The 25674-nt window shown below is 41.8% G+C and overlaps 2 protein-coding genes across 3 annotated transcripts in view; both read right to left on the bottom strand.

Annotated features, from left to right (window-relative positions):
- The window catches only part of LOC6536689, a 68788-nt gene extending 55408 nt beyond the window's left edge, over positions 1–13380 (bottom strand). The window contains exon 1 of the mRNA XM_039375169.1: positions 12241–13380. The gene's annotated coding sequence lies outside the window, so the exon portion shown is untranslated. The remainder of the gene's footprint in view (positions 1–12240) is intronic.
- Positions 13381–17336: 3956 nt separating this feature from the next.
- LOC6536687 (homeobox protein abdominal-B) lies at positions 17337–25334 on the bottom strand. Of its 2 annotated transcripts, none has more exons than XM_002097224.3 (5): positions 22099–25334; positions 21091–21302; positions 20797–20998; positions 19402–19616; positions 17337–19346 (listed from the first exon to the last, which is right to left on the bottom strand). In XM_002097224.3, exons 1-5 carry the CDS (start codon positions 22790–22792, stop codon positions 19155–19157), a joined length of 1515 nt encoding a protein of 504 aa, XP_002097260.3. In that variant the 5' UTR covers positions 22793–25334; the 3' UTR covers positions 17337–19154. The 2 variants fall into 2 exon arrangements, with proteins under 2 accessions (XP_002097260.3, XP_039231493.1); XM_039375559.1 differs by having other exon boundaries at positions 20797–20995; positions 22099–25332.
- Positions 25335–25674: the final 340 nt, after the last annotated feature.

Below are 25674 nucleotides of genomic sequence, written 5' to 3'. Positions count from 1 at the left end.
TTTGAACGCGAGTTTGAGTTTGGGATTGGGAATGGGGCATGGCAGTAGGCGGCCATGAAAATTATCAAAGCGTGTTATTACGGGCAACGAAGCGCAAAGCGATGCCAACTCAAGTGGCTGCCTTCGAGAGGATAAACCGGAGCTGGAAATGGAGATGGAGCTGGAGCTGGAGCTGGAAGTGGATCTGGATCGATGATGGAGAGGACGTGAGGGTGAGCAACAGCCACTTGTGGTGGCTCGGGCATAAATTTGGGTTTCCTTTTCTTTTTCGGGCATCACGCACGCAAATAATCAAATGGAACGCATCAAATTGGTGAAAGGGATAAAAAGTACAACAAAATGGTCTTCGATTTTTAAAAATACCCTTTGCCTCCATCCCTTTTCCCCATCCACTTCCGCCCACTTTAGATTTCGTTGAGTCAGCCCACGGAATTTTAGCTAAATTGTGCCCAGGTTATTCCAAAATGCAATCCGGGGTCGGAAGTCTCAATTGCCAGCAGCGTGCACTGTGGAACTATTTTATTGAAACCCAGACATTTACTAATATTGTTTCAATGGTTTTAAATGTTTCTTTAAGAATTCATTATTTAAAATTGTAAGTTTACCATATTCCGATATGAACCGTAATTTATTGTGCTGAACTATGGTGATTTTTTATAGCTCACCCCACTGTTCCCAATTTCCACACTTTTTCACGGCCCGAATGATTTTCCCTTAAAGTGCACGCCCATCTAATAGGCCGAAATGGGCGGAAATCCACGTGAAGAAGGCCCACTAGACGGCTAAGTGGATGCGAGTGTTGACCCCGACAAACTCCATGAACTTCATGTATGCCCGAATGTGAGCTCCTCACGTGCAGGAGATGGAAAGGGCACGGAAAAGGATGGATTCGGGGAGTTGGGTTTCAATTTATCGCTCCGCCATCGCAGGATAAATCCCGGGAGCGGTTTTAGGGATTTTAAAAATAAAATTTACGGATTAAGTTATTGTACGACGTACATAACGTACGTTAGTATGCGTGCAGGGCTTGCATGAACTACTGGGAAAAAATTCGAGAGGGGGCGTGACGGTGAGGTCGATTACGTTTTACAGCGCAGCATAAAAGTTGATTGAAAATGCTTATTAGATGCAAGATTAGATGTGATATGCATCGCAGACCAGCAACCAAGCACCAGCGGACCAGAGCAATCCTATTCGGGAATCAGAGGCGAGCATAAAACTCTGCAGAAGCTGCGACGTGAGCAAATTTGGCTCCGGATTTTATACTCCCTGCATTCGGGGGCGGGCGAACTTAATTGAAATGTCGTGGCGAAAACTGTAAAGTTACGTTCGGAAAACCAATGACGAAGGAAGGCCAAAAGGTGCGAACGCAAAAATTATGTATTCAAAAAATTTACAGCCGGCAGGTAATCTCATTAAGCCCGGATAATATTCCCACTCGGCGTGCGTCAGACCCAAATTGAACATTCTTTTCTAGACCCGAGCACCCTTCCTTAAAATATATAAATAAATAACCACAACGTTGGCCAGAGGGGCAGAACAACAAAATCATTTAGCCCGCGCCGAAGTCCACAAAAAGTTGCTGTTGATAACACGGCTCATCAAAATTTTTAGCTACAAGAAAAACTTTTTAAAACAACAAATCTAAAAGAAAGAGCCACACACAGCGTCCTCCTCGGATGACTGGAACCCAAATCAAGGCCCTCCAGGCACAACAAAAAAACCCTCTAAATGGTGAGTCGACGAAATTGTAATCGGAGAATACTGATGAGAGTGGTGAAGTTTGGATACTCTACAATGGTGAAACGAGATTATAATCTTGAAGAAAACTAAATGGATCATTTAGGAAAATTATGAATAAAATAATTTACTCTTGTAGCTTGAATCATATACTTCTGCTTAAATAAAACCATAACATTATTTTGAATTTTTATTTTTCATTAGGAAAAACTTTTTGAAATATGTATTCGCAATGAAAATAAAATTTTCTATACTCAAATAAAAGCAAAAATGGAAATCAATGCCCATGTACGGCAGAGTATTACTTTTAGCCATCAAATAACAAGCCGAAACTTGTGCCTTGCCAATTTCATTAAAGATTCATAGCAACACAGCCGACGCCACTACCAAAACAGAGCAGAACCACGCAAATGAAAGAAGATCCCGCCAAAACCCAAAAAACTGGCGTTAATGTAAGACCCAAAAGGCAAAATATTCGTCTTTCAGGTTAGTTCGCTAGTCGGATGCTGGCTGTATTGTGGCTTCCATCAGCAGTTAATAAAAAATGGACCATTTCGGGGCAGCGGGATGCTGGCAAAAAGTTGAATGGGAAAAGTTTCCGGCCTAACTAAAAGTGCGAGTTTATTAACCGCAAGTAATTTCCCCAGAAATTTCAGAATGAAAACGTTCAGAATTCGTGAATAAGGGAAACGAACAACTTGACTTTAATACGACGATATAAATAAATTCTTTTAAAAGCAAGTGAAACTTGCTTAATTTCCAAAAATTAAGCCCATTCCAAAATATCATTCCTTATCGTAAAATCTTTATTTCCTGTTGTGAATGCTTAATTTCAGATTTTGAGTAATAGCTTATTAAAATGTATGAAAAACACTGAAGGTGTGACTTGACATTTCATTAGACCATTAAACAGAAATAAAATGTATTTACCAATTAATTTAAAACCACACAACTTTTATGATATTATCGTAGGAAGGCAATATTCAATAACTGCTGGCCCCCATACTTAATTTTTTTATTGCAGTAAAACACTACTTCCATGTTGTACACTAAAAAAATATTTGTATAGATTACATTTTCAGAGTCAACGAGAACTAAATGGCCTTTCTTCCCTAAAAAATAAAAAAAAAAAAATACTGATGACTTCATAAAAATATTATTGAATTAATATGTATGTATTAAACAATAAACAATATGCCTATTTTTGTACTTTATTTCATAATTATTAATTTATATTAAAATTAATGAAGGAATGAAACAGTTTACTTTCCTAAGACGGTGCGTATAATGTGTGCTTCTGTTATTTTTCAGTGCACATTCGTCAGTTGTGAAAACTCACCCCTTGTGGAAACTCCCTGCCGCACGTAGTCGCTGTATGTGGCTAAAAGTAGAGCAGCATTCGGTGGTGGTGGTTTCTCGTTCTTGGTCGCATCTCGATGGCCGACCCTGTTCCCTTACCCCTCCCCTCCCCTCATCGTTCCGTTTTCCATGGCTGCCGTGCGTTGCCATTGCCGTCGGAGCCACAGTATCTGACAGATACACAGATACACATCCGTCGGCCGCCACAACGCATGCACAGTGCGGTGGCTCCTTGGGCGTGGCTGGAGCTGATGTGGAGCTACATCTATCTTTTCGACTAGTTTATGTAAGCGGGCTGCCTGCGGAGGGGGCGACGATTGACGCAGGATTTGGACGGATCTGTTTTTTAGTTTTTTGGGGAGCAGGGCCAAAGCCGCCGAATGATGCTGAACGGGCGCATTTGCCTATTTGCCTTAATGCCTGTCCCGTGTGTAATTTACGAGCAGCTCGACGTATGCTGTTGCGTAGGTGAAAACGGGGAGTACGGCATACGGAACACGGAACACGGGACTCCGGCTGTCGGATGCCGGGGCACGGATTTATGGGGGCATCATAAAACAATTAACAAGGCCGAAACTCGTGCCACATAAATTTCTGCAGCTTGGCTCGTGGATTGCGGCTTGTGTTACATTTCACAGCGCTTCTTGTATCACAAGGATTGGAGAGGGGTGTGGGAATGTGGGTGGCTGACTCTGCGGCTGCTTTTTTAATTAACCACACAAGATTTCTACTCATTTTCATATCGTAAACGTTTATCCAACTTAATAAGTCGTAAACGCCGCTGCGACGGCCTCTAACAAAGTTTCTGTTTTGGTAGCATATACCCTGCAACTCAACCTGCATGTGTGTGGGATTTGGCCAACCGCTGACTCCGCAGGTGAAAGCCCCTGGAATGGTGCGTCCTGTCCCGCTCCCCGATCCCCGCCCCCCTGGTACCCCTTCCAATTTCATATTTTTCACCCGTGCCTCGTCGCATATGCAGGCGATTACATGACAACGCGGAGGAAATAAAAGAAAACGTTTATAGCCATTCAGAAGTCAGGAGTCAGACAATGGGAGGAATTGGATGACAAAGGTATCCATGGGCAGCACATAATGTTGAAACAATCTTTTAGGTAAGCTGTCACTGCACTTTCAAAATAAGCAGCATTTTGTGCAAAATGTAGAACTTACGCACATCTTTGATTATATATGTAGCTGTATAGTAGTCATTTTTACATATTTAATATTATTGAAATAAATGAAGAAACAATTTTGTGTATTATTTATCTACCATTTCGAAATTCATTGAAGAAAATGCACCCACTCTGACTTATGTATACTCAATACTTCAGCGGATTTTACCATCTAGACTCTGATTATTCAATCAGCACCCATTGTGCGATTTCAGTTAATTTCGTAACACTCAAACTGCCAATGGCGAATGCTTAAAGTGAGCTCAAAGCTCGTTTAATATTCATTGCCGGCTCCTGCTGCTGTTGCTGTTTTTGCTCCTGTCGCAAAGTCAAGGTATTTCGAAGGTATCGGGCTGTTGCTGCAGCAGGTGCTCATGCAGCTTTTTGTTCCAGCACCTGACAATATTTTTTTAATGACGGCGATTAAGGCTCCGCCCTGTGGCCCCCGGACGTCACCACTCGATTTAATTAAGTCGTCGCTCTGCTCCGCACTTTCTGTTCTGGGCCACGCCCCTCCGGAATGCGAACTCATTCCTCCATGGGAGGCGGGTGGCATTTTTTGCTGATTCCATTGTTTATCTAATCTCTGTTTGCACAGCGACCTCCCCAAGTTGTCGTTGCCCCGTCAGCAGTACCGAGTCCTATGGGGTTAAAAGGGGTTATAGCAGCACCCCACGGAACGCAAACACTCGTTCTTTCGAAGCCACACAGATATACGGGGGACCCATAAAGATACACGCACACACATGGCAGTGGAGGATGCTGTCAACATGTTTGTTAATGCCATTTTGGAATTAACAAGTTCTGCCAGATAAACTTTGAATTTCATTCCAGGGCCGAGCTGGAATTGCCATGCGTCCTTTGTGTGTATTGGCCATAAACTGCGTATGTTACGTGGCCATATCCTGCTAACGCCTTAAAGGCCGGGCCACTTGGCCCACGATTTGTTTGCAGATCGCTTTCAGCCACTACGATCGCTGATCACCCACTTTTGGCTCGGTTCGTTTGCTGTTCGTTCGGTTTGTGTTTGAAGCCATAAATTTATTTATGATGCCATTAAATCATCATTATTGTCCAGGCGACCTTGAGCCAGTAGGCTGGCGGGTAAGAGCGGTTTTTTCTCACCCATTTCGAGACACATTCACTTTCTTTACTTTTATTTTATTTTGTTTTCTTTTCTTTTCTTCTCATTTCATTTCTTTTATTTGCCTTTTTACTGTTGTCGCCTTTTAATGTGCGTTTTCCTTTTAAGCCTTCTGCTCTGTTTCTGTTTGCCCGCCACTCTTTATTTCTTTCTTTTCGCCCTTGCCCTAATTGGGTCAGCGATTCTGTGATTCGGCTCAGCAAACGGCCAGCTAATTGCTCAGAAGGTTGGCGAGTCGAGTAAAATGTCTGAGACGTTTGTAAAAACCAATGTCAAGAAGTTAGGAAATATTACTTCGTTATGTTCACTTGTGTTGAAAAGCCAGTCGTTTAGATTTTAAATGTTTTAAATATTTGTGAATAATACCCCTATTTCGCATTACGGCCATTAGTATGTATGTATATAAATATTTAAATAATTGTACACCTGTCTTGTACAAGCTGATTCTTTAGGTTTATGTTTAAGAAAGTAAATAAGTCTAGCAAAGGCTCAAATATTAAATTTTTTGGCTGCGTGAACGTGTTATTGTTAATTTGATCTAAAAACGAACTAACATGAAATGATTATTTGTACGAATAACAACTTATGTTTCCCTTGAATTAGTTTATTAGCTACCTGCCCCAGTCCCAATAATAACGCAGATAGATTGAACGAAAGTGAACCCTAATTGGAGCACTTTTCCCATGGAGACACAAATGGAAAGCGAGGGGACTCCTTGGCTTTTACTACTGCCTGCGGCCCGATATGAGTTTTCCCTGCTCTCTATTTGGTGGATTGTTTTATTTTTGTTGCGAATTTTCAGGCTGATAAAGCAATGGAAATGACGCGCACGAGTAGTTTTGCTCTGACTTTCCTTTCGCCGCTCGGCAGACACCATTTTCTTGGCTGTTTGTGTAAGTTTTCCATTTGGATAATGGAAAAAGGCCATTTCATGCCATTTGCCTTACTTTGGCCATACTTTGCCCAGCGGTCGGGGGCAATTCGAAGCGCACTATTCGTGGAGGCTTGCTGCTAAGTGGGCGCGGCGCCACATCTAGCTCTACTTGAGGCATGCCCCAAACACGGAGAAAATTTCTATATGTCCAAAACATACATTATTTTTGTGAAAATACAAAAGACACTGCTTGTATTTACAAGCTAAACTTGTTTAATTATACACAAATAATTATTCAATACAAAATAAATACCTATGCTGAATATATCAATCTGCCTTTATCATGATAGAAAATATAAATATTTAGGTTGTAGGATATACTATTTTTCTTTTCTGTGCATCGCTAGAACCACTTTGAGGATGGTTCTTCCTCCCACTGCTCGAAGGCGATGTGTTTTGCTCTGCGCTTTTTACATTTGCAAAATGAATTGTAATGAAGTGGAATGGGGCGTGGCAATGGCCGCCCGTCGAGCGAGTACACCAACAATAAAATCATATTCGTCGGGCGCCAGCCATCGCTGGCATATAATTTTTGCGCAAAAAGTCGTTTACAGTGTCTCATGCGCTCCACTTGCTCGGGGGTTCAAGATCAGAAGGGGGGTCGCGTAGTTTGGCACTGCTTTTATTGGTGTTATTAGGTTGAAAGCACTCTAATAATGGTCGCCTTCTGATGTGGGGCACTTAATGGGTTTCAGGTCAGCAGTCACATAATGCGAATCACAGATTTCCAGCGGAGGATGAGAGTCCAGGCCCAAGGACCATCATCGAGAGCAGGCGATAAAACTTGATTACCAGCGGCTAGAGAAGGGAACGCGGAGCCAGCGGATCGGATCGTATTGCAAATGGAGCAACATGCCACCATTCGGCGATTTCAATAATATGTAAAAAAAATATAATATCATTCTGCTGCCATTCAACTCGTGATGATAAAGCGCGTAAATCAACGCGAATTTATGGCTCAAACAAGTTTTTCATTGGCTCCGAACGAGAAAACAAGTCCGGAGCACTGTGGATGAAATCTCAAATTTGTTCGAGCAAATATCGCCCCTGGTGGTCCACAAATTACATGGTTCAATTTGCAAGATGGGTTTTACTAGGGATGGTTAGTGAAAAGCATATTACAGCTGTTTTTTATTGTTTAAGGTTTCAGCTCTTAATAGCATTTAAATAAACATATTATTTTTCTAAACTTCGAATTTCTAAACATTTAAACAACATAACATCTAAATAAGTAACAGTATAGAAATGTAAATTTGAACAGCAGAACTCTCATAATGGTTTAGCAAGCTAACTCTGTCATTTCTTTGTCTATTCCACTGTGGCAAAACCTCTTGTTTTAACTAAATGAATTCTTAATTTTATTGATTTCACAGTGTCTTAATTAATGAAAACCGTGTGTGATGATCAGATAGAGAGCGGAAAGCCGTAACACCTGGATTTGGCATTTAAAGAAGATGGAATCACAATGCGTGTGGCAAATAATAAGAATAAAGTAAAATATATTAAAGTGCAGATGGGTACTCGAACTCATCGAATATGATTAACTTAAGAATTTACGACTTCCCCTCTATGGATTTGACAAGCGAATTATGTCCACTGACGAGGGTCCTTCCCATAACAGAGTGCACTTGAGCAATCGGCAATTGAGAGAAGCCATTTGTCAAACAAGTTTTGATATTGGAAAACACGCATCATGGCCTCGGTTTTCTATTTTTGAATTCCCCATTCCTACGGCGGAATCCATAAAGATTCTTGGACAAGTGCGGCACTTGAACCGGGAATTTCAATTTGTAATCAGTTGAGGTTTTGATTTCTGGTTTGTTTTAGAATTCCAGACCCGTTGCCATCCAAATTTATCGGCTACTTGACTTTTCCATCGAACCTCTTCCTGATAACTCACTCGAGTGTAATATCAGAGTCTTTGGCATATAAATTATAGTTTTGTGTTCCGACTTCGACGGCTGACAATTTGTTTAATTAATATCTAATTTCAAATTTATATTCCCCGTCAAAAATTTCTAGTTCTTTGATAGTTTGGCACACGTGTTCGCTTTTCCTGTGTTCAGTTTTCCCCATTCAACTTTTTATGTGGGCCATAAATCTATTGGAAAAACAAGCGATAGCAGCCAATTTTTATTTGTAAAATGGGTGAAATGGATGTGAGCTTGACATACATAGGTTCCATAAATTATCTTGTTCGGAATGAGAAATAGTTTAAAGGATCAGATGAAATCTATGTGAGCTCTTTACGGAATAAGATGGAACCTCATTCCCGATTCTGGTTGGTCTGGATATTGGAGGGAATTTTCTTCAATACTTTGAGTACTGTTTTGGAATGTTTTCTACAGCATTTTTCTGCTCAGAAAGCAGCAATCCAAAATCGACGTCAACGCCAACCAGCACAAACACATTCAAATCAGACTCACTCACACAGCGGCAAGCTGTAAAAGGCACTTGTGTTGGTGAGCAAGCAAAGAGATCCAATCTCTGTTTTTAGGTGAGAAGAGAGAAAGAGTACTTCAAATTCCCAAAGTCCCGCCTTGCAGCGCCATCTGGCCTTGGCAACTGGGAACTAGACAGCGTAGCACCAACACTAGATGTCGCTTACCGACGGCGGACTCGTGTATCAATGCCGCGTAGAAAATATTCGATAACCGATTGGCATCCCACACACAAAAATTAAATTGGAGACACCAGACTTAAATTTGAAAAAATTAAAATATTTACTTTACGTCTTTTATAATATTATTACAGCCACGTAAATATAAACAATTAAGATTGTTTCGTCGTTTCGACATTTGTAGTCCACATATTTTTATTTGACCATCTAATGCATAGACTTTCAATAAAATTACCCTACTTTTTAAGTTTTTATTCAGTATTAAATATTTTGTATTAATAAAATAGAACGATTTAGTCTAGGTGCTGGATTATTAAATAACTGTAACTCAGAAAGTGAGAGTTCAAGTGAGATCTTTTAGAATTTTTGGCATACTTTTACGGTTACAGAATTTTTTTAACGAATCTAGGATACCCTTTTAATCTACAAGGAACGTGTATAAAAACGAAATGATTAATTATTCCTTCCAAATAAATCAGATTTATCATCAGATTACAGAGCTTACATAATCAAATACCAACCAAAATAATAAGATTAATAAACAGCAAAGAGTGTCTAACCTAGCCAGAGACAAGGCAACGGGCTCGGCAAGATTAATTTGCATTTATTGTAAATGTTCTTAAGTAGATGATTTACAGAATATTTACACTTTTACAAAAAATAAAAGCTTTTGTAAAATGTTTAATTCTACACGTTTTCTTTAAAACAAAATAGTAACTCTGGCACAGGTATACATAGCAATTAAAATTCTGCTTTAAAATTATTCTAATTTTTTGTTGGGTACGAATATCAAACATTCAATATCAATTAACAAAAGTAAAGAACTATGTAGGTTCTGTATTGATTTTGTGCCTTTTTAATTCTGTGTCCCGTTTGTAAGTTTTGTTTTAAGTTTGCCGACGCAAATTTATATATGCAATGAAAACAGGATTTGAAACAAATACCGCACACTGTTTCCCAACAACCTTAATTTCACATGAAGTACTTGTAGCTGAGTTAAAATGCAAGAGGAGTTTTCAGTTATTTTCAGAACACGATTTCTAGCAAAGCATTTAAAGTTATAAAAGGAAAAAAATTAAGATTAAAAAGACATGCGGGCACTGGATCTACCAGGAACTGTCATGAACATCCGATATCTAAGTCTTCTATTCAATTCCCCGCTCAGTCTGTCTCCTTTCCACCTCAAGGGTCGGTTTCGAAACTCACCACGGCTCGGTGAGCCCGTGGTGAGCTAACGGCTCTTGGCTCCGCCCATTTTATAATGGCCTCTGATGGCAGAGCGGCGCATGCGCAGTGCCGGCGAAAATGGTGGCGAAAGCGGACGGAGAAAAGTGATGGAAGGAGGGAACTGGTAAGGACAGGATTTTCAGGCTTTTCCGTCGCTGATTTTCGTTCGGATAAATTTATGCAAATGAGCTGAGGCGCTCAATATGGAAATGTCTACAGACTAGGCAGGCAATTAAAAGCGGAATGGCTTTATGATATCTCATGGGTGCCGCGGTCCCAACTTCGGGACTCCAGCACTGGGGCTCCCGCTCCAGCTCCGGGAAAAAAGGAGCGACCGACTGGCGTTTTATTGTCTCGCTGCAGCGCATTGCAACATGTGGCATTAATTATGCGGCGATAATGTCTTGCTTTGTTGCCGAGAGTTTTGGCCTCTCTCTTTTATGAAAGTGTCGGAATAAATTACATTATTTTTGGGCCGCCTGTTCCGCGCAACTGATAAGAAAGATGTCCCCGGAAACCAAACCCTTAAACCGATACGAACCGAAACCCAACCCACATCCCTGGATGCCCGGGGCCCTTCGAATTTAATGAGTGTAGGCGGTGGTGACACGATTGCCCCCATGCGTACCGTACACATGTCTTTCCATTTATGTTCTTCTGAAACATATTCCCATTAATTTTCGTCGCCATTTGCCGAAGGGGTCTCAGCACGCGCTTTTCGTGGGTGGATGGAACGGGGGAAGCACCGTTCGAGCAAAAGGGGCCAATTAAATTGTGACAGAACAGCATTCCACACGTCATCAATTACGGGCTTTATGTATTCATTGGACCTTCGATTCGAAGAGCAGGAAGTGCCATATGTTGCAGTTACATCATCGCCCAACTCCAGCCGAGTTGCTCTAGTTTCTCCAAACCCTTTTGTTCGATCTCCGACCGGGAATTATCCACGGTCTCGAACTGCCCATTGTTCGGACCAAAATATTTTGAGGTCCGAGCTGCTGTAAACTGTTTATGATGTGGTCATAAATGGTCCGCCTTCACGCTTTCCCCGGGTCAAGAAATTTCTACTTCTGCTTCAAACAATGTCTACAGGCCCCTGTGCCGGATTGTCATCAGCATAATCCTGGCAAGTCCTGTCGATCTTGGCCGCATTTTGCATCACCCTCGCCGCGGGCCTCTTTTCGCACTTCCATAAATCATTCCGTCGAGTTATAGAACCCTTTAACCCGATTTTACCTGTCAGTCACACAAATGCTTCCCTTCCGAAAACCGTCAGTAATATATTCATTCGAGCGGGCGTCCTTTCTGGAGAAACACGAAATAGTGATTTCTTCCAACCCAAAAACGAATTGGGAGGAAGGTGACAAAGGCGACACTTAACAAATTAATTAATACGATATGGTAACGTTTTTTAATATTTCTGGAACAAAAATTAATGCATTTTCACTGCCGAGCCTGATAAGAAATAAAAAAGAATGGCTAATTGGACATCACGGTGGATTTGACACTTATTAAAAGCCCTGATTAAACATTGAATGTTTTAAAAATAATTTTTCCAAATTTAAAAACTTTATTTCCTAATTCAATAAAAGTAATGGGACATCTATATTAACTTTAATGATATCACAACTGAACAATCGCTGTTATCAATAATAAAGTGTTCAGTATACAACAGTTTTTTGACAACATTTAATTCAGTATTCAACAGTTTTTTGACAACATTTAATTCCGGGCTTGATTCGATTAAAATCCGCCATGCTCGAAACATAAATTGAAAACAAAAGAAATTAAATTTTAGTTTCGTTTTCTTTAATAATAAAATGGTTTTCAGTTCTGTTTTTGGTATTAGGTGTTCCTATAAGTTAATTATTGCTAGGGTATATAGACTTCGGCTGGCCGAAGCTAGCTTCCTATCTTGTTCTCATTGCAATCTCGAAATGAGAAATTACAAATGAAGTTTACTACTACATCTCTGAGATAGCCTAAGCAATTTTGAAACACAATGTGTAGGTTAAATAGAATGTTAGTTAGTTTCACTCACCAGAGAGGCAATAAGTAAGGAGCTGTTCAATTAGCAAACTTCAAGGCGGTTTCTGTTCCTCCGGTGGGCCGAGGACTATGCTCTAGTATACATATTTTAGCAGCACCATAATTCAGGGCCGCTATTTACGTCTCGTGTGTCAGAAGCGGAGGCCACAAATCACTTTAATTGAAGTCACGCCCCGCCAACTCAAGGGAGCCGGTCCAAAAGCTGAACCACTGTCCCTTCAGCTGCCAAACCGCAAGGCGGAAATGCTGGTGAATACATTTTGCCCGGGTTTTCATATCCATATCCATTTTTTTCTCAGCTCGCACACGCGAAATTGTAATCCACATTCACAATTGGCCAACCGAACGCGCGCGGATGCGAATTTGAATGCGGATGTGGATGCGGACGCGGGGTCAAACTGCTTGGCTTGTTCTTTGTCATTATTATAATTAAATTTGGTATTTTTGGCAACAAACGATGCCGAACCGGCTCTTTTTGATTTACAGCCACTTCTTTCATTTTCTTTATATACTTTGGGTATACTTCTCGCATACTTTTGGGTTCCCTTCTGCAGCGTATTTGGCTTTTGTTGTCGGATTGGTGCACAATTGGTGCAACGCCGCTGCCGCCGATGACAAAGGCCGTGGCTCCGGGACCCACAGTCAGACTTCGAATGCGAGTCCAGGAACTCCAGGAGCTCCGCAGGACAATGCCCAACGAACGGGGAGCAGGACGAGTGGCAGCAAGTAGTCGTCGTTTGAGCTCCGGGCGACGCGACGGCGACCTGATGGCAAAGTGTCCAAAAAATAATATTTGCTGTTCACTTTGACACAAGGCGCGCTTGGGTTCGTTCCGTTCGTTTCGGTTGCAGCGCAGTCGACGCAGATACAGATATATAGATACATAGATACAGATATACCGAGGTGGTTGTCGAGGAGATGCCGGCGAGGTTGTGAGGTTGCGAGGCTCTGAGGATGCGAGGTGAGCATGGCACAAAAACAGAGAACTCGCAACTGAGAATCGAGAACTGAGAATCGAGCATCGAGAGACAGAGACCCCAGAAGGGCAGAAGTGGGATGGAAAGAACAAGAACGCCGACCAGAAGGTCGTAAACCCGGGCAGCGCTGCCACGATGGCAACACTTGCGAGAACGCCAAGGAAATGAGAATGAGAATGCCGAGCGAAGACCCAATGCCAAAAGATGAAACGCCAAGAGAAGCGGCGGCAAAAGGCAACGCGGTGGGTCATAAAACGCGCGTGTATCTTTCCTCTCTTTCGGCTGCAGTAGCCCCGTCTCACTCGCTCCACTGACATACGCTCGGCGAAAACAACCACCCGAGAACTCGACACATACACACACTCTGGTACATACTTACTACACCGACTCATGTCCAATCATTTTATATACGCCATTTGCTGTCTGGCGCAGATACATTTGTATCTTTATGTGCGAAACAAGTCCCAGGCCCGTTCCGTCGCTCAACCCGAAAACTGAATCTGAATCTGAATGTGAATGTGAATCCGAAACTAAACATAGACCGAGTTTTGAGCCAGACGTTTTGAGGCTGACGACATCGACGAGTCAATTTTGAATTCCACTTTCCCACCACGGTGGTTGTTGCGGACTCTAATCATTTGATTGTTATTCCTTCGGCATTCTGCTCATCTGACTTCTTCAACCCCCAATGGCCTCTGAATCCCAAATGGGGTTCGTCCGGGCGCTTATCTTTTGATTACCAGATCGAATCGTATTGAATTAGGTACATATTTTCAGCCATCCTCGGGCACTTTGAGACAACTTTTTACCATTACCCCGCATATGCCGCGAATTCGACATGGATCCCTCGGGTAAAAGGTGTTTTAACCAACAGCAGATCCAATCCAACTTAGAAGTATTTGAAGTTTGCAAGTTTTTTGGAAGAGTAATATCTTCAAAAAAGCAATACTGTTGGCAACGCTGAGCAGATTTATTAAGCTTGTCATGAAATTTGCAAATAATGACAATTGGCTAACAAATACAAAATAGTTTTAATAAACTGTAAAACGAATATATAACTTACCAAACGAATAGTTTTTACTACAAAACGTTAAAACAAAAATATATTGTATATAAATTTCTTATTGTTAAGGAATATTCACGGGTCTCAATTTTATAATAATTTAAAATTCTTTTTAATAGTAGGTTAATGAAGGTTAGTAGGTAGTAGGTAGGTTAATAAATATGTCAGTAGATTGTCCAAAATAAGTTAAGTTTTCAAATTGGCGACCATATAATATATAATATATTTTTTTTAACTTAGTTTATTAGTTGGAACGGGGCGAGTAAGAACATTTTATCATTCTACTGCCATAGAGAGTAATTGAAAAACAAATGACAAGAATGGTCCTTTGTAGTTTTTTATCATAAAGTTTTCTAATCCGTTATACAATATATGTATATGTACGTTTAATTCGATCCCAATCGGGGAACTTTATCATACAGCTGCCATAGGAATAGTTTAAAATAAGTAGCTAAGAAAGTTTCGTGGTTATTGAACATACAAAATACATCAAAATGTATTATTTTGATTTTAATTTCATCTACAATCGACGACTTTATATAGCTGGCTATAATTGAAAAGTAAATTAAAGGTAAAAGAAACGAAATCATTCTTCTTTGATTTTGATAATAAATTGCTTTCTTTTTATTGTTATACTCTGTAATTTTTTAAACATATAATTAATTCAGGGCTATATAAGCTTCGGCTTGAAGCTAGCTTTATGTAAATATCGGAATTTAAGGACACTATTTTGTAAGATATATAAAAATAGTATTTTTTGAGAGTTTGCTAAATGGCTTCGTTAGCTGTCTAAATAAACCTTACATAAAAAAACCAATTTTTTTTAAATTATTCATATTGAGAGAAATTTATTCTAGATACTTCGAAAGGATATAATCGTATATACTAATTACTGAGCAACTATTTAGAACTGTTATTCATTATAATTTTACGTTTAAAAAAAGCCCTGACTCAAAGTTTTTATACTATGGGCTTATCGAAATATTGTACCTCTTCTTCCACAGATGGAGCATATTAAGTTCTTATTTTTAGCAAATTAACGCTTTTATTCTTTACTTTAAACAACAACATCCTATTTTTTATACAACTTTAACTTTAATTTCGCATATCCAGGTTCATTTTAAACGCATTTTCACCGCTTGTGATTTCGGCGAAGGACCTTTTCTTTTCCCATCTGTCCATTTTTGTGCGCAGTAGTAGATACACACCCCAAATCCAGAGCAGTTCAATCGATTCATTTTAAAATTCTCACACTAATAAAACTACAATTTGGTTGCCGGAGGTGGGTCGTTACATTGGACGCAACCACCCACCGAACGCATCCCCAATTCCACCCAAACTCAACCGAAATCAACCGAACTCAACCCACCGAAAGCTGTTCGATGGGTAAAAGCGTCCCCTTGTACATAACATAAAAAACGCATGGGACCGAACTGAACCGAGGCACTTTATCCCAGAATCAGCGAACGCTCAGAGAGGGAAATGGCAGTGTTTACATAGCAGGGTGCATTTTATGGTACATTCCTCCCCGAAGCCTCTAAGCTCAGCATCGATAAAAACTTATTTAAATTTATGTAGGTATATACATCTGTTCGCTAGAAGGTACATACTCCGTGTATCTATGTGTGTGCACTTATCGGGGCTCTCGTTTTGACAACCCCTTGGCAGGGGTTGAACACCACTTGAGCAAACATTAGATGGCGGGCATGCTTTTACGACTCACAGAGAAGGCAATTATCAGAGAAAATATTTCATTTGGATAATGAGTTGCTCTCACACCCAAACGATTTACAATTTGCATTAATTTGAAATTTAATTAAAATTGGCTTTGATACTAAACATACATTTATAGCTCGTTGTCAATTATTTATCGAAAGGTTTAACCCTTAAGTACAACTAATTCATATTCCCTAAATGCAGGACTCTCTTATTTGAAAAGCAAATTTAATGTGAAGTTTCAAAAGCTCATTGATGGTAACATATCTAGCATACCTTTCCGATTAAAATATTTTCAGTCAGTAAAGATGAAAGCGACATTTGACCCAAATATCGATAAAAATAAAAATTCGGCTACTACTAGTACTGATAAAACTTTACCCTTTTAAAGATTTAAATTCTAATGAGCTATACTTCTGCATATATTAGAAATCTTCATTTTCAGGAGCAATTGCTTTAGTTTAATTTTATTAATTTTAAACAAACCATTAGAAAATAAACAACACCTTGCAGCTCATTAAAAAATTATACAACGTTTCTTAACTACAATTTATAAACATAAAAAATCAATTAAATTGTCTGTAAGTGATATATGATGCTCATTAACTGAACAACAAATCTTTACTAACTTTCGAAAGTTTACCAAGCCCAGTCTTTCAATGTGCATTGTCATTAAATTTATAGTTAATGAATGCAATTAATGCAACAGTTGGGGGCAATGCAATCGGAGTCGCAAAAGTGCAATGGCTTTTGAAATAAAGATCACATTTTATGCCCAATAAAATTACCTACCGTTATTCCGTTACAAAGAAGCACAGATATAGTTTATGATATAGATCTTCATCATTAAGTAAAGTCCAGAAAAACACAGTTACATAATAATTTATTTAATCTTAAGACATATGCCGAAACAAGACTATTAATTCTAGTTTTAATTTATTTAAGCGCTGTATTACAATATCAGTGTAAAAATACTGTAACAAAAATCAGGAAACGCAACGAAAGAAACCAAAAAGATCGAAATGAAACCATTCAGAAACTGTACTGAATCAGATTTTTATTTTTGTCTGAGGAAGTGGCGATTACGAGCTGATCGCCTACGAGTAAGTGCAGTACATACGTATTTTGCTTTACGTTTTGTACGAGTACGAGTATCTGGATGTCTATGAATAAATTCGATGGTGAGAGGTCGCTTGCGATGTGTTAACATCCTCCTCTTTGGTGTACTTACCGAAAAAATGGATGAAAAAACGGAAAAGATGTGGATAAACCAAAGGATACCAAAAAAGTTTGGTGTTGAATGGAAGGGGCGGCAAGAAGAATACCGCGAAGTAGTTGGGATATTTTGAATTGTGTGTATATTTTTGCACTTCTGCAACTTGTTGTATTTTATTCACAATAATTAACTTTTTAAAAAAGAGAATTGCTAACGCTAGATTAAAATTCACTAAACAAACTATAATCGAACATAATCATAAACATAACCGACTTTAGACTACAACTTATCGAGGGCTCGAAATAATAATAATACAAGAACATGAATAAAGCAGTGGGTGAAATCATTTCTTCATCAAGTTGTATAGGCTAATTATACACATGTAATGATAGGCATAGGTGTAGGTGTAGGTGTAGGTATAGGTATAGGTTAGCATAATATAATATAATGCTCGGGGCAAAACATTAACAAAATCGATAATTACACAACACAACTAAACTTAGACTTAATATCAGGATCAAGCGGCGTCGATACACATGAAAATATATGTATGCATATGTACGATTACTATATGTACTATGTGTATGTTATATATGTAAGTAGCTGTTACGGTATGCTAATTACTCCTCACCGACATCTCCCCGACATCTCCCCTCCATCGTTTTCACACTCGCTTACTTCTGTAAAGTGTGGTATCTTTTATGTTTTTGTTGCTTTAGCTTTACGAGTAGTTTTGTTAAGTGTTTCGTTTCCTTGGTTTTAGAGTTAATTTAATTCGAAAGCGACTTTAACTATGGGGTAAACATGCACACACTCATTGAAATTTTTGCAACTTACAATTACCATTTGCTAAAATCGAATCCGAGTTCATATTATACAAATATTGAATATCTCTGCGTGTACGCATATATATATAAATATATATCCGATGTAATTTAGTTATCGAGTGCTTGCTTCGGCCGGAAATCAGCGCAATGTCTTATAGTTTATATACAGGAACTTAGAAGGTATCAAAGGACACGACACGACGAACATTACACGACAAAATTTATCCTAGACTGCGGAGTGTGTCTTCTTGTTTGCGGGGCTGTGAGGGGTCCGAAAATTGTTAAACAATTTGTTTGTGTGTTTCAAGAACATTTATCTGGGTCTAAAATGTGCTCTGCTGTTTTGCTGCTCTGCTGCACTGGCTAACTCAGCCGCCTTCTGGCTCTTACATGGATAGGTATGGTAAAATCTACTACTCGAACGCGTGTATTCATAATTTATGCGGGGTTATATTCACTGACGTTTAAGTATATTCATATTCATAATTTATAGTTCGGAAAATTCATAGTGCTCGCCTAGGCTAATGAGAGCGTTGAGAGAAATACGTACATACATATATTTTCGTACAGTTGCGAATTTCAAGTGCATCTGCTACTGCTACTGCTGCTGCTGCTGCTTATTCTTCATCTTACTCGTATCTATATTCAACTACCGAACTAAGCTGCATTATCGTGTTGGGTTTTGGATCTCTGCGATCCGTAGAACTGGCTTAATAATAAACTGCATCTCCATCAACGTCACTTGGTCACACAAGACGCATCATACATCAGCGACGCCTGCGCACTTCTGGGCAGCTGCTCATCCTCATCCTCGTCCTCGTCGTTATCCTGCTCCTCTATCTGGTCACATATTCCTATCCCGCATGCTAGAGATCTCTGGGTTTTGTACATTTAACCGACTGAACTCGGCCTGGCTGGAGTCGCCTATCCTGGAGTCCTATCGCTGGACTAGCATGGAAAGTCCATGGCCAGCTCGTTCTTGATTAGATGATGGTGGTTTGGATCGGACATGGGGTTGGGATTCGAGCTGGGGTTACCCGAACTCGGATTGGCTAACTGCTAGTAGGTGGCAAAGCCCATGGCGCCAGCGCTGCTGTTGTCCAAGGGTCACTGGTGCATCTTGGCGGCATGGTGACCCATGTTCAGGCTAAGGTTCAGGTGGTGGCCGCTGTGGTGCTGCTGGGTCGCCTGCGCGTGGTTGTGGTTGCTGCTCGAGTTATTGTTGTTGTTCTGCTGATTGGCCTGGCGCTGTGAGTTCTTCTTGTTCTTCATGCGCCGATTCTGGAACCATATCTTGACCTGAAAGCAACACCTTTTGATGAACAAGCTCTAACCAGAGGACTAATGAACTCACCTGTCGCTCGGTCAGCTGCAAATTTCTGGCCAATTCCCAGCGCTTTTGCTTGGAGACATACGCATTGAAAAGGAACTCCTTCTCCAGCTCCAGGGTCTGGAACTTCGAGTACGGCTTGCGCTTTTTCCGGACGGACACCTGACCGGTCCACTCGTGCAGTCCGGGATTGGGCGTGCAAGAGCCCACCGCTCCCACCGACAATCCACCAGAGGCTCCTGAAAATACCAGCAAGTAAAATGGGTTAAGCTATATGGTTTACTTCATTTATCGCAAGTGCGGGTGGTCCGCTGCTATTGTAGCTGTGTTCGGTGCAATATCAGATCGTTAAGTTTATAGAGCAATTACGGAAATTGTTTAGCAATAAGCGTAATACAAAATTATTCAATTCAGCATTTATGGCCCCTTAATTGGTGCGGTACGGGGAGCGGAGCTCCGCATTGGCACGAGGCCCATATTCACACTCGAGTGGATAGCATTTAATGAATATATTCGTTCCCGCTCATTGGCCGACCAAATGAAGCAATTAAATTAATGTTGAAATAAAGTGATAAGCTGGATTTATTTGTATTTAAATGCTAGTTCAGCCTAAGAGCCTTTCGAATCCAATGCAATTTCTTTGAATTAGACTTGCTAGCAGTAAACAGTTAGTTCTATCTGATTAAAACTCACTTATCGTGTCTAAAGGATCTTAGTTCCAATTTTAAAATTGGCTGGCGAGGTCGCTCCACTGACATACGAGTCTTTACTATGGGGACTGCCTGGGAAAGTACGAATACTTGACAGATACTGCTCTGGCAGCTCAAGAACTCCGGTGATAAGACCGAACATAAACAGGCAACCCCATAGAATGCACTTCCAATGACTTTCGCACCCACATTAAGGCGTAACGCTAGCCAAATAGCGAGAATCGATTTATGGGCTGTTTTGCACTACGCTAATTGAACGACAAACTTGACGGTTTCGCAGTTTGGTATTTCAACCGATACGACGACAAAAAGTCTAGTGCACATAGGAAAAATCGAATACTCTTAAGCTTTACATTGTAAGATGCTTAAGATTTAAGGATTGTTTATATAACAATCTTGGTTTGTGTAAATAAAAGTAATTGCACCAATATAAAAACAATTTACAAATAATTATCACTTTGACTGTAAAATTTGACTGTATTAACGCCTATATAAATATGAATTTTAATTGATATTGAGGCAGAATTTAAAAGCTGTTTCTTAAACAGATTTTTTTAGAATATTGCAATCAAAAATGTGTTATTAAACAAAGTACCTATTTTTAAGTATATTTTTAATCGTTATGCCAAATTTTAGTTAACAAATAAGAGTTGTAAAATTGTTTCCTGTGTGCCTAACCTCATTACCGCTCAATGTGTGTTGGACTCACCTGAGCTGGAGTAGTTCTCGCTGGGATAGCCACGCAGTCCGCCCGGCGAGGAGTAGGTGGGCGGCTCGTAGCTGGACGTCGATGTGCCCTCGACGGACTGGCGGGCGGCGGCGCTCACGTGGCGCTCCGCCTCGTTCATGTAGGCCGCCGCCGCGGCGGCAGAGGTGGTCTGATCGGGGCGGTAGTTGGGGCCCCAGTACTGCTGCGGGGGAGAGAAGAGGTCGGGTTGGAACTGAGTTGCCTACGAGTTGCAAGGAGTGGGGGAGGGTGGTGCGGAGCTGCAGCCATACTTACACCAACCGGAAACTGCGTTTCTGGGTAGGGGTAGGCGAACATGTGCTTGCGGTCGTAGTACCCGGAACCGTAGTGCTGGTTGAATCCCTCGTCGTTGTAGGCCCAGTGTGCCGTGTGCCGCTTGACCGCCGCCGAGGTGTCCGTCTCGAATCCCGGACCGGCCCGGATGGCGGGTATATGCAGTGGCGCTAATTGGATGGACATATTGATGTCTGGAAGCAAGCGGAAAGCGCAGATTTGCTACTGTTAGTAATTGCTCTAAGGCTGGTAGGTCCAATTTTAACGACTGTCTATGATTGCTTAAATCGACCTCCTTCATCATTTTTGCATTTTATCACTTGCCGTGACAATTGTGTCTTTAACCCTTAGCTTGACATTGGCAACATTGTCATAGATGAGGGTGCATTCAAACTTCGGCGATACTTTGTGTTTTTGACACGTGTCAAAAATTAAGGTACCAAAATGGTTACTATAATGATTTCCTTTCAAATCACATTTCATTTAATGTATCTGTCTATCTGGGCCAAATACTTTGAACAAGTTTCTATGTAATATTACTGCACTTTAAAAGGAAGACAATAAGAACATACCGTTTTAAGAACTTTCAGTGCACCCACAAAATAGTAAAATAATTAAATAAATAATAAAAGACTATATTGATAATGATAAAATGGAAGCAAATATGTTGAGTAAATAAATTAAATGCGTGACGATTCCTGGAGAGTTCAAGAAAACCCTTATCAGCCTTGAAAAGCGTGCTGCAATCAACAAGACTGAAACGCTTATTGCAATTGCGAAAAAAAAACAAGTGGAACGGCCCCGCTCCCAATTTTATGCCCCACTTTAATTTGAGAGTTTTCCAGTTCCCAGCTGAGGGGAAGAAACCCTCAAAAACTATTGTTGTAAAATATTTTCCCAACGATTTTCGAAAGCCCATTCCCAATAGAGTTCCAATAAGGACGCTGCATGGTTTTCAACCCCAGGGAAAGTAATATTCTGGGACCTCACCTTCCTTCTGCGAACTAACACTGGAGGGAGAAACACTCGCCGTGGTCGGCGCAACGATCTGCGTCTGGCCAGGAGCAACTGCAGCATTCTGCTGTTGCTGCTGCTGCTGCTGGAGATTCGAGGAGGCGCCGCTGGCGACGCTGTTTGGGGTTTGTTGCTGCTGCGGCAGTTGCTGGTGGTGGGGCGATGTGAGATGTTGCTGCTGCTGTTGCTGTTGTTGGGCGGAGGGTCCAGTGGGTGTTTGGGCGGGACTGAGGGCGCCGGCCACCGGTGTTGTCGCCAGCTGTTGTTGCTGCTGCTGCTGTTGGAGCTGCTGCTGCTGTTGCTGCGGAGCGGGGAGGTGTTGCTGCTGCACGGCGACAAGTGGCACAGGCGGAGGATCCTCGTACATGACCGCATGCGTGGGCGTGGAATGTGTGGTGGGAGTTGACTGCTGTTGCTGGAGCACCGAGGAGGGCGAGGAGGCGACCACTGCATGTTGCTGCTGCTGCTGTTGCTGTTGCTGCTGCTGCTGCAGGTGGGGATGCGCGCTGTGGTGATGGCTGGTGGTGTGGAGAGGCTGAGGCAGGTGGTGGTGCGCATGGTGGTGCAGTTGCTGCAGATGCTGCTGCTGCTCCTGCAGATGCTGCTGCTCCTGCTGCTGCTGCTGCTGTTGTTGCTGCTGTTGCTGCTGCTGCAGGTGGTGCTGCTGCATGACGGGCAGGGAGGGATGCGCCTGGGGATGCGGATGCGGGTGCGGGGCGGTGGGTACGTGGGTGTGGGTGTGTGTGTGATGCCCCCACCACGCCCCGGCAGCGGCGTGCGACCCGACTGCCGAGACATCGTGGGGGTCGTAGAGAGCGCACGCCAGCGGGATGGTTGGGGTTTGGGGGAGGGGTGGAATATTTACGGTTATCTTGGACGCGTTGCACTCGAACTGCGGCGGCGAGGGTAAAGGCGGTGCAGTGGGGTCGATCGCCTCGACCCACCGACCTTTCTCTGTCTTTTTCTTTTTTCCTCACTCCTCTGAGTGACACGCTCCTAATTGTTTTAATCTTATTTTATTTTGCGTCTTTATTTCTTATATCTTTACTTTTTATATCCAGACCACTATTATTCGAGTTCCTTGGCTTTTACTTGCGTACCGCACACGCACACAGACGTCCGTCAGCGGGCACACGCACACGCCGACTTACTCACACACGCACACTGCCCAAAGAGCGGGCAAAGAGAGTCACTTTGTTGTTGCACAGGGGATCGAATCAGCTTGGATTTCACAGGGTGTTTGCGGTCGTCCGCAACTCACGCAGTATTTTCAAATTGGCTTTTTCAGTTTTCAGTTTTCGGTTTTCAGTTTGCGTTCGGTCATTCCAATTTTCCAAAACTTTTCCAATTTTCCCGTTGTCGGTTAAAGTTTTCTTTTCACTTTTCTTTTTTGGTTGGCATTCGTTTTTTTAATTTTTTCCTCTCTTTTATAATTATCATTAATAGTTTATTATTTGTGTGGCCTGCAGTTGTTGTTGTTTTTGCTGCTGCTGCTGTTGGTGTTCGCTTTTTATGTTGCTGGTCATAAAATTTGATTTTACGACCAAAACAAACAATTAAAGGCAATGTTTGCAACAGTTAACAAAAATGTTATTGTTTCTCCTCCTCACATCGCCGGCGACTCGATGTTTTGATTGCGATTTTAGCTTTTTGATTTAAATTTTAGCACGACTCCAAAAGCGATTCGTTTAATTTATTTTTTCGAAAAAGTTCAACTTGTATTTTTCGAACCGCTCGAACGGAACACTTCCAGCCGAATGTGAATGTGAATGGACGGCGAGTACGAGTACGAAATAGCTCAAGTCCCAGTCCTCGACGAAGTTGCAGGGCCGCTTGCCTCGGCTGTTGTTGTCGTTGCTGTTGTTGCTGTTGCTGCTGGACGCCCGCGCGCCTTCCAACCGAACAGAGCGAAGCACAAATCTACACTGACAGCAGCAACGCACGGCGACAACATATCCACATCGCACATCGCTGGCACAGCACAGCACAGGCACACCGACAACACAAGACCAAGACCAGAACCAAAAGCAAACCAAAGGCAGAAGCAGAAGCAGAAGCAGCGCTCTTTCTCTGTCTCGCCTTAAGAGTCAAGAGGCCAGCCCCGCACACAACACAAGCACTAAACGCAGCGGCGCCAGCCCGCTCCAGCGTGTGTGTGTGTGCGCCTCCCCGTCCGTGTGACTCTGGCTCGCAAGAGAGCGCGCACATGCGCCGATGAATATTCGATGCTGCCGCTGATGGTGGTGGTTGCTGCAGTTGCTGTTAGCTGCTGTGGCTCTCTTGTGGCGCGTTATGCACACGTACACTGTATACAGCGTCTGTGTGGCTCCCAGACTGCCTGCGAGTGTGTGTGTGTGTGTGAGTGGGGGAGCCGAAGAGAGTTCTAAATGTTGCTGGGGGGAAATAGTACTGTTTCAACTAGCCCCTTCGATGAGGCAGAGATGGTATCGCACTTCGACTTCGACTGGGACTGGGAGGGGGAGGGGGACTGGCTCTGGCTCTAGCTCTGGAATTCGCTGAGCTCAGCAGGTGCTCCAAGTCACAGGGGTCGCAGAGGGCGAGACACACACGCACAGTGTACGTGTGAAGGCCTACGCTCTTCGAGGAACAAAAAAACGCTCTCTGACTCACCGACCGCTCTTACTGCCCGTTTTTGGGGGCTGATTTGAATACTTAACACGCGCGCACCACAGCGCCATCTATGTCCGAGATTTCGGTGGAATGGGGCGGGGAGGCGTGGTAGATGGCACCACATTGTGTGTAGTTAGTTGGCTTGTTGTTGGCGCTTTTTATCGATTACCACAACGGCAGCAAGCTCCAGGAAAACTGACTGCATGAAGACCAAGGATCCCAGCCAATTATACGAGTCATCAAAAATAGTGACTAATTAATGCTAATTAGCTAAACAAATACATGCGTGCGCCAGTTCAGTCAGCAAATTATGACAGAACAATTGTTAGGAAACCCCGGGTATCTTTTCACCCCTATCCCAACTTCCTTTCTCCCTCTTGGCCCTTCTGCAGACTCCCCTCCCTGTCTCACTTCGAAAGGCAGTTGCCAAATTTTACGCTGCACTGGACAATTATGGGAATTTTATGGCAATTGCCATTGGAAGAAAAGCAAAGGCACGCAGTCGGGGCCAAGGAAATGTTAACAAATCGTAAAAGGGACGCGATGAGAACCACTCTCAACCCGTTTGACAGCAAAATGTGTGTACAATCGCATAAAAATCCATACTTAGCAATTACAATAATACATTTGTGCCAGGGTTAAAGAAAATGTCAGAAGTCATCGCGAATGGAGTCGAATATTATTATTTCTTATGGGAAATCGGATGCAGGAGCAAACATTTAACACTTTAACCATCACGCATTTAGTTATTTAGTAAATCGTTTACTTACTTAATACAGTTTATGAGCTTAACTTATCAAAAAGAAAATTAAAGAATTATTTAAATTGTATAATAAACCAAATCAGCTATTCTCAAAAAGTTGGTCAAAATAATAAATACTTATGATATATTTTTGATTGATTAAAATGAACCTTTGAATG

This window comes from Drosophila yakuba, chromosome 3R (assembly GCF_016746365.2).
Source record: "Drosophila yakuba strain Tai18E2 chromosome 3R, Prin_Dyak_Tai18E2_2.1, whole genome shotgun sequence".
Lineage (NCBI taxonomy): Eukaryota > Metazoa > Arthropoda > Insecta > Diptera > Drosophilidae > Drosophila > Drosophila yakuba.
Note: the sequence above shows the minus strand (reverse complement) of the source record. Positions and strands in the feature narration are given on the sequence as shown.